The sequence below is a fragment of the Sinocyclocheilus rhinocerous genome, unplaced genomic scaffold (genome assembly GCF_001515625.1).
Source record: "Sinocyclocheilus rhinocerous isolate Xijiao unplaced genomic scaffold, SAMN03320098_v1.1 scaffold442, whole genome shotgun sequence".
Classification (NCBI taxonomy): Eukaryota; Metazoa; Chordata; class Actinopteri; order Cypriniformes; family Cyprinidae; genus Sinocyclocheilus; species Sinocyclocheilus rhinocerous.
Window position 1 is genome coordinate 423,868 of NW_015641030.1, and position 9,885 is coordinate 433,752.

Consider the following 9,885-nt stretch of genomic DNA (forward strand, 5'->3'; position numbering starts at 1 on the left):
GAGTGGAAATCTTGCTTGCCTGAAAACTGCAGAGAAATGCATCTCGTCATGCTGAAAACAGAATGAGACTAATACTCTCCAAGGAGGTCCAAACACCATTAGCAAAGACTTTGTTCAGTGAGCATTAACATGCATTCAGAGTTGAATAAGAGAGTAATGATACTGTTGTTTAAGCTGATAAATGTAAGCATTTTAAACTTATAACATTCAGAGCATGTAGTTTGTGGTGTTTTGCTTTGACAGTATGATGTTGTTGTAAGAACATGTTGTTACATGTATTGAAAGCATTCAATGTGAAGTCATTTTGGTGCAGGGAAAAAGATTTACAATGTTTACAATGTACAAAAATTAAATGTAAAGTCAAGAGTTATGTTAAGAGTAATGTTTTTAGGAATTATCAAATGAACATTGTTAGTTATTTAAATTTAAGGTAGTGTTATTTTACTCTGAAGAGTTAGATTAACTCCACGAGGGTTAAATGTTGAACTCAGAGGCTTTTATTAACACTTTCAAAAGTTTCAAAAGTCTTTGATTATTTTAATGTCATCATAACCAGCACCTGATTTAAAAGGCTGTGTTCAATCTAATGCACAGATCTGTTTGGAATGTTTTTACCATCTGTTTATAATCAGACAGAACTGACTTTGTGTATTGTTGTATTTTTGCATGATTTTTTGTGAATATTTTGGACAATAAGTGAATACATTGCACACAAATAGTTTTTGCACAATTTATTTGTTTTACTTATTTGTTTATGCATTGCACTATTTATTTATATATTTTATTGCACTAGAGATTTTTAAAAAAGGATTATATTTACTTCTTTTTGGACTGATTTGCACCTGGAACATTTGATTTTTTCCAGTGTTAGATCTGCATTCCTTGTCCTTTGCTAGGCCCATAATAATTATGTGTAGGGCTCCCTATTATTATTATTATTATTTATTTTGCACCATAGATAAATTACATTTAGATGTTTAGTAGGAAAATAGATTAAACGGGTATTACAGTATTGCAGTGAGCTCTGTGTATGGCTAAGGCAAAAAGGCCAATACCCAGCCAGGTTCCTGGGCTGCTCAACGATGTTGTGAAAAAACTTTTCACAGCATTAGCAAGCCTTCTTCCCCGTGACTCAGTGGGTTCAGTTTCATCAGCATAAATGTCACGGAAACCTCTTTCATCGTCTCTAGATAGCACCTTAACAGTCATATCTTTGGCCCACATGATGTTCATTGGTTTCCCCATGAGCTCTGAAAATGTAAGAGCCTTCAGGGCCTTTTCTGCATCATGGCGGCGTTTAAAAATAACAAAACCATACCCGCGGGACAGGTTGGTTCTTATATCTCTGCACACTTTCACAGTACAGATGGGTCCGAACGGGAAGAATAATGCATGCAAATCCTGTTCTGTCACATTTGGGTGCAGATCATTCACAATCAGTGACACTTGTGGATTAGAGCTGCTCTCCTTTTCTTTGGATTCGCCGCTCCTGTCGCAGCCCTCTCTGCACTTCATGATTTCCCCGAAGTTTGAAACTGCATCATATATAGCTGGCCTGTCACTAGGCCTTGCTAGGACATTAATAGTTATGTGTTGGGCCCATGTGATGCACATTGGTTTGCCCATGAGCTCCAAAAAATTCAGAGCCTCTAGGGCATTTTCTGCATGCTGGCGGTGTTCAAAGGTCACAAAACCATACCCACGAGACCGGTTGGTTATTGTGTTTCTGCACACTCGCACAGAACAGATCGGTCCAAATGGGCTGAATATTGCATGCAACAATTGTTCGGTCACATCTGGGTGCAAATCACTGACAAGCAATGATGACCCATGGTCATTTGGTTCTTGGCTGCCCTCACCTGAAGTCCAATTGTAGGACGTTGCCATTTTTGATTGTTCTTTTAAGAATATTCTTAGCAAAAAGCTCTTTGTACAAAGCACAGTTGCTGTGTAGAATTCACAAATCACAACTGATTCCAAGAAGGGATGAAACCTTAGTCAGATCAAGCTTATGATATGAACTGACTGCAAAGTGATTGACTGCTAAATTTAGACTGCTAAATGACTAAATGTAAATGTAAATGTAAATGTAAAGTCCCTTTTGACTGACTGACAGCTTTCTTCTTTAAGGCCCGAACGTTCTAAATTCCTGATGACGTCACAACACCGTCACGTGACATCTAATGTTGATTTTTAAAAAAAAAATTTTAGTCATCCCCCACAGTATCGGATAAGATACAAATAATAAGACATATAATTCCGGTCCTAGATGATTATTGATCAATAGCCGTGTTTTATTTATAAAGCCCGGCTATGATGACCGAACATATTTTTGTATCACTGCGCGACTGCCATTAGCAACCATCCGTAGCAACATCACGTTTTTTTTTTTTTATTGATATATTGTTATTCTTGTTACATGCGCATGCATATCAAAAATTGTTCCACGTAATAGATATCTCAGCAAAATTACCTGTGCATTAATCATTTAATTGGGTAGGAGTGACCCCTGCTGGCAAAGAACGTCTGGAAGCTCACCGTTGCCGAAGTGCTCATTTTTTATTATTTAAAGTTAAATGTTTTTGTGATTCAGGTATTATACTGTATGTTCATAGACTTATAATGTTTAATGTTATGCTGACTCGCGAAAACCAGTCTAGTTTAAACTGAAAGGACCGAAACGACCGTTTTCTCATGCTGAATGATAAGCAGATGAAATATCATGTTTAAAAAAACAACACAGAGCGTGAAGAAAGTTCCTAGTCTGTTTTATTTTAGGTTCATCATCGGGCTATCTATCCTATTTGTTCTCCTTTTAAGATTGCTATTTTATACTTTATTATACAATAAGGTATATACATAAATAAACACATAAATAAATGTTAATGTTATGTTGCTTCCTTTGTCCTCATTTGTAAGTCGCTATGGATAAAAGCGTCTGCTAAATGACTAAATGTAAATGTAATGTTGAAGTTAATATTAAGTACGTTATAGACACAATATTGTCAATATTTGCTCTATTTCGCCAACCATTGCGTTCACGTTAGTGTTTCCTTCCTGAATGATTAATCACTTTTGTAAGAAATCAAGTGATGATTTAATAAGCCATTCATAAAGACGGTTGTTAAAATTAAAGTTGTGTACTAGTATACTATTTTCGCATATCTTTTTATGACAGAAATATTAAGAGTACTATGCTTGTAGGCTGTTCCGAAATCAAAAAATCACTTGCTTCATTATAGAATTTATATGAATGATGACACATCTTTTTTTACTATGGTTAGAAAATTTGACCTTATTAAGTAAAAAGGGCCCCTGGAAATCTATATTGGAAAAGTTATTTTCTGTCACTGTCAAGGACTATTTTTGTTCTTTATAGCATTTATAGCATATAGCATTATTACAAAAATCGAATTGTAAAATATTATTACATACTTTTGCTTTTAATATTTGTATTTTGTGTTAATCATTCTATAAATGTATCTTGTGATGGTATCATGCATATATAAATATATATATATATATATGGTATCATGCACATAGATAGCAATGTGCTGAATCGTCTGCTTGCGTGCTCGTGTCCATCTGCTTTTAATTCACATGCACTTTGCACTTTTTGCACGATGCAATTCATAAAATAAAAAAGATGTTTTTGTAGACTTTTCCAGTCTCGAGTGGATCAGTGTGCGGTTAGCCACCCTCTTGTTCATTTTCAATCATGCATATATAACTCAGGAAGTCTCTTCATTGATTCAGACCTATAAAGTATTTGTGTATGTTGCTAACAACCACTGATCTAATGATGTGAAATACCACAAAACACACATTTAAATTCAAATTCACTCTTGTATTATTTTGTATTTCAGGACAGGGTGGACCCGTGATTGCTGGCTGTGTAGGAGTTTTGCTCTAGGTAAATTTAGATTTCTTTTGCATCATAGTGTACATCTGGGGGTTTTGCAGCACACTAGCTACAGAAAAATAAGCACAAAGGTGTTTCTTTGTGGTGAGTGCTGTAGAATTTGCCATAGCATAGGTAGTAAAGACCTATAGATGCAGTCACTGTAATAATGAAGATTTGAATAGTTTAAGAATACACCCAGGAATAGTAAAAATTACATTAAATGCCAGATATGTTTTCCATTATCCTTTCTATGCTCACAGCTCTGATATTCACTGTAAAGTTTACATTCACACTTAATCTTATGTGATAATGTCCTGTTCAAAACAGAATGGATGTTGTAAACGTGAGATTTATGGCATATTGTATGAAGTAAAGAGATAACTGCAGTATCAGTATAATCTTTGTTTATGAATGACAGTTTATTACATCTGATGTTATGTAAGAAATCAGAGTGACATAAAGTTTGGTTTAGAGTTGTATTTATTCAGTCAGCTCATGTAAAAACATGCACACATTCAATGACTGAGACTTGTCTGTGTTCTTTGGTCCGGAAAGCTCAACCCAAGCTCAACCTGATTCATGTCAATCAAATTCCACTGATAAAAGGCAAAATCGTTAGAAATAAAACTTCAGCTTTCATTAGGTGAGTAAAAAATTATCGTATTGGTGCTCTCCTTGAAGACATGTCTAATATCTTTGCTCAAAATCAACAGATATTAGGTAGTGTACTCTTAAACTATATATATTTTGAAGATGCTGTGGTTTAAATTCATAATGTGGTCTTGTTTTAGTCAAATAATCTAAAAGGCATTTTGGGACATAGTTTATAACATTAAATAGAGTTTTTAGCTTCTACTGTAAGATCAAATAAGGCACCTAGGTATTGATAACACTGATGGCATCTTGTGAACTTTTTGGTTTTGTGTTTCTCAGGTGCAGCATCCACTGCAGTGCAACAGTCACATTAAAACAGTTACCTCCACCTCAACCCATCCTATTCTTCACATCTGCTCAACATCAATGTAATGTAGTGTCTGTTCAATCCCTCACTCGCTCCTCCAGCGCCCTCAGCTCTCCTTCCACTTGTGCGGGCAGATCAGCTCCAACCTGCTGGGTGAAGTAGGTCCGAAGCTCCTGTGTTTCCTTCTGCCAGAAGGGTTTGGGCAGGTCAAAGAGGGCACCCATATCGATATTTCCACCTAGGCCTTCTGTGTTTATGGCACCGTTTTGTGGAATCCATCCCACAATGCTTTTTGTGGCAGCCTCGTCTTCACTGGTACGGCCGCATCGTTTGAAGATCCACTCGAGGACGCGGGCGTTCTCTCCAAACCCTGGCCACAAGAAAGAGCCGGTCTTCTGATCTTTCCGGAACCAGTTGACGTGGAAGATCTTGGGGAGTTGGGTCTGGCCCTTGCGCGTCTCCATACTCAACCAGTGGGCCAAGTAGTCACCGAAGTTGTAACCAAAGAAAGGACGCATGGCGAAGGGGTCATGCATGATTACTTTACCTAAAGAAAATGAGCCATATATTATAATGTGTAAATATCAGTATGAGCTTTTTGCTCAGTTTGTCAGTAAGTGCTTAAAAGTAGTGTACACTTTTGTGTACTGTTTACCATATGGAGAAATTTAAATTTGTACCTTTGTGTTCAGCAGCAGCTGTGGATTCAGATCTCATGGCTGCACCCACAAACACACCGTGACGCCAGTTAAATGACTCGTACACCAAAGGCACACCTGGGAAAAAAGACAGGTACATTTTAAGGTATAATGTATAACATATGTCTATGTATATATACAGTACTGTTAGAAAGTTCGAGGTCAGTAAGCTTTCTTAAATATTTTCAACGTCTCTTATGTTCACCAAGGGTGCATTTATTTGATGGAAAATGCAGTAATAATGGCATTATTGTGAAATATTATTACAGTATAACTGCTTTTTGTTTTAATATATTCAAAATGTAATTCATTCCTGTGATGGCAAAGCACAGCATTTATGTGAAATAATTTTTTTTTGTAAATTTATAGATGTTTTAACTGTAACCTTTGATTTAATGCATCCTTACTGTTTACACCAAGAATGATAACTATGACGATAACGAGCAATAAATAATGATAAATAGCATCCACACCAATATAATGATGCTCTGCAGTTTGTCAACTGCCACTTTAAATGCCTGAGCTCCTTAAAGCAGGATGGATTCTGATTGGCTGTCAATGTTATCATTCATCAGCAGGAAAAAAATTGTTATTTTAAAAGTGATTCCAATGATATCTTTCCTTTGTGCCAGTGCTATTCTTTTAAATTTAGAAAGATTTTAAAACTATATTTTTAGCATTATTGTTATAGTTATTGTCCTTGGTATGAAACAGTGTTAGTATCAAGATACTATTCTAGTTTTTATTAATATTTTGAAAAAGGTTTTTATATTTTATATTTTGTATTTTCCACTTGTTGTGTGTTTATTTTATTTCAGGTAACAAACATGTTTTTTTTTTAATGGTTTTAGTTAATTGTAAATGGGCCTTAAAAGTATTCATTTCTTACATAATATGTGCATTTTAAATATACAGTTTTGATTCAGTGAGACTACCCACCTTCTGGTCTTCTTCCACCAAATACAATGGCATCAATGGGGACGCCCTCATCACTTTCCCAGAGTGGGTCTATGATGGGGCACTGGCCAGCTGGGGCACAAAACCTAGAGTTCGGATGAGCACACAGTGTAGAATCACCTGAGAAACACAAGAAGAGATAAACCAACTCCATTATAACACCATGCCACAGATGCTGTCCATATAACAATAATAATAGGTCATTTTATTTACTATATAAATACATGATATTATTTGTTGTTTTTTTAAAGGTTTATATATAAATGTTGCAGACTACAAATATAAGAATATAAATGTTTCTAAGAATTTTTTAGATATTTTGTAAAAATGCGTTTACTAAACAATCTTACCATACTTCCAGGATTTTCCATGCCAGTCTGAGAGTTTGATTCCAGGTGCAGGTGGTTCCAGACCCTCCCACCAAACTCCCCCATCGCTGGTCTCTCCCACGTTAGTGAACACTGTGTTCCTGGAGATGGTTGCCATGGCATGAGGGTTTGTCTTCAGGGACGTCCCGGGGGCAACTCCAAAGAAACCATTCTCTGGATTAATGGCTCTGAGTTTACCTGGTGAAGAGAGTCAAAATACACCACTGTCTCTATTTATAACCATAAACAGCAGTATTCCAATCAACACTATATGGCAAAACTGTTTCTCAGCAACTGTGTGTTTTGTTTACTGAGAGCCATGTACTTATTTCTATTTTAATTAGTTCTCTTTCTGCTGCCCAATAAAAATGCTCAAATAAAAGATATGGTGTCATTTCCTGGCTGCCCATAAACCCACACTTGCCACGCTGTGTCAACAGATGCATATGTTGTCTAGGACCAGTCATATTTCTCACCCTGACTGTCAAATTTCATCCAGGCGATGTCATCGCCCACACACTCAACCGTCCAGCCTGGCAGCGCTGGTTTCATCATGGCCAGGTTAGTTTTCCCACAAGCGCTCGGGAACGCTGCTGCAATGTACCGTTTTACACCCTGAGGATTTGTGATTCCCAGAATCTGGTGGAGAAAGAAACAGTGACGTCTATCAACATTATGTTTTACAAATGATGACTCCAGCTAAAAGAGTAGTACATAAGTACAATGCACTGTTACTTGACCGATATGGCTAATATATAATATATAAGGTAATAGTGTCTCTTTGGTCCTTAGTGACAATCACAGTTTTACTCTCCACACGAGCCACATCTTTGGGGTCAGTACGTGCCAGCCAGCTGCACACAGAAAAGAGTAGAAATTTAAATCAGGATTAAGGCAATGTAAAATCATTCATATTATCATCAGTATTGGTTCAAAAACTAACGATGAGACTTGAAAGAAGCACTTACCAGTTTTCATATTTGCTGAGTTTCTTCACCATGCCCTCTTTCTCCAGGTTGGCCAGGATGTCTGCTGTCTCCTCTGGAGTGCCTGTGACCACGTGTACTTTAGTAGGTTTACATTCAGTCACAGCGCCCGACACAAACTCCGCCACCGACGGGGGCAGAGAGGGGATGGAGGCGAGTGACCGCACACCCACTGAAGCTGTACTGATGGCATTCCGCCTGTATGGACACACACAGACATTAGTACAACAACATACATATATGGTCTGTAAATAGCATGCATCTAGTGCTGTCAAACGATTAATCGCATCCAAAATAAAAGTTTTTGTTTACATAATATATGTGTGTGTACTGTGTATATTTATTATGTATATATAAATACACACACATACAGTATATATATTGAAAATATTTACATGTATATATTTATATGATTTATATTACAGATAAATATATTTAATATATAAACATAACATATTTTTCTTAAATATATACATGTATGTGTGTGTATTTATAAAGATATAATAAATATACACAGTACACACACATATATTATGTAAACAAAAACTTTTGCGATTAATCGCGATACATTTGAGCTTTTAAGTTAGTTATGCATGTAAACATTTTACAAAAATTCACAGACCATACAAACTTAAATTTATCTTATTAATAGTTAGTGTGTTGATATACAGTCCAACAACACAGCTGCTGCGTCCCAATTCGCATACTATCCGTCCTAAATAGTATTCGAAAATAGAATTAGTATGTCCCAATTCATAGTATGTTTAAAAAAGTATGCCAAAGATTCCCGGATGGTCTACTACTTCCGGTTAGAATTCGAAGCGCAGATCCGTGCACACTCTAACGGCTAATATTGCCCACAACACATTGCGCGGTGGACTAGGATTCGATTAGAACTACAAACTAAAAACTGTTAAAAATTACAAACATGGCGATATACGCGACCGACGGACAGGTAGAGAAAGGCATTTGAGTGATAAATAATCAATGTCTAACCTGATGAAAAATATTAATTTAATGTTATCCACGTTATATTTCATCTGCAGCAACACTGTGAACTTTTATAATGATACGTTTTAAATGTAACTTTTAAATGCATCATTATGCAAACATATGAGCAGAGTTCTCGGCATCATAGACCCGCGACTGGCAGATCAACGTGCCTCTTCATTTCTCTCCAATACGGTAGGAAATCAAATTAAACGAAATGTGGATGATGTTAACTGTGACAAGATGATTGGCAGTGCAGTTTAAACAGTCACAGAATGCACGTAACTAAGCAACAGAGCGTCCATTAAAAGCAGCTATGACGAAGTAGTATGTCCCAAAGCTTGCCTACTATTCTTCTACATACTCAAAAGTATGTACTTTTTCATCACAAAAAGAGTACATACTTTTAGGGCATAGTATAAGTAGGCGAATTGGGACGCAACAAGTGACTTCTCACCGTTTGTATCATTCTGGGTATTAGTGGTGGGAATTATTCAGCGATCTCTGTAAAGTAACATCAGTACACCAGCAGGAGGCGACAAGTCACTGTCTTTATGAGTCATTTGAATCATTCACTCAGAAGATTGGTTCAAAACGTTGATTCATTCAGGAACGAAACGACTGAATTCGTTCAAAAACACCCATTCACACGGGAACGAAACACACGGCTCCGTGTGTTGCTCGTAGACGTGCAATGTTTATTCTGCTGTAACGTTCTTTGGAACTAATAGGCTGACCATGCTGCGTCTGTAAGTTACTCAATATTACCTGCTAATTTATTGAACTAAGCTTCAATTATAAACAATAATTGTCTAACATTTAGGCCCCGTCCACATGGAGACGCGTTTAGCTATATACGCATAAATTTTGTATCGTATAGGCGTCTCGTCCACACGGATCCGGCGTTTTGGGAGAGTGAAACCGATATTTTTTGAAACTGGGTCCCAGAGTGGATAAATCTGAAAACGCCGCGCTTGCGTTTTCGTGTGGACAGCGAATCCGTATATTTTCTGAAACAATG

The 9,885-nt window shown here is 36.7% G+C and overlaps 2 protein-coding genes across 2 annotated transcripts in view; both read right to left on the reverse strand.

The window, feature by feature from the left end:
• Positions 1-993: 993 nt before the first annotated feature.
• Positions 994-2,043, reverse strand: LOC107754212 (polyadenylate-binding protein 1-like). The gene has a single exon (XM_016570583.1). It carries the CDS (start codon positions 1,885-1,887, stop codon positions 994-996), a length of 894 nt encoding a protein of 297 aa, XP_016426069.1. The 5' UTR covers positions 1,888-2,043.
• Positions 2,044-4,366: 2,323 nt separating this feature from the next.
• Positions 4,367-9,885, reverse strand: part of LOC107754213 (phosphoenolpyruvate carboxykinase [GTP], mitochondrial-like) — a 9,922-nt gene continuing 4,403 nt past the window's right edge. The window contains exons 2-8 of the mRNA XM_016570584.1: positions 7,857-8,072; positions 7,652-7,742; positions 7,365-7,587; positions 6,871-7,086; positions 6,503-6,640; positions 5,546-5,641; positions 4,367-5,412 (exon numbers count right to left, since the gene is read on the reverse strand). Of these exons, the coding sequence (XP_016426070.1) occupies positions 4,943-5,412; positions 5,546-5,641; positions 6,503-6,640; positions 6,871-7,086; positions 7,365-7,587; positions 7,652-7,742; positions 7,857-8,072 (1,450 nt within the window). The 3' untranslated portion in view covers positions 4,367-4,942. The remainder of the gene's footprint in view (positions 5,413-5,545; positions 5,642-6,502; positions 6,641-6,870; positions 7,087-7,364; positions 7,588-7,651; positions 7,743-7,856; positions 8,073-9,885) is intronic.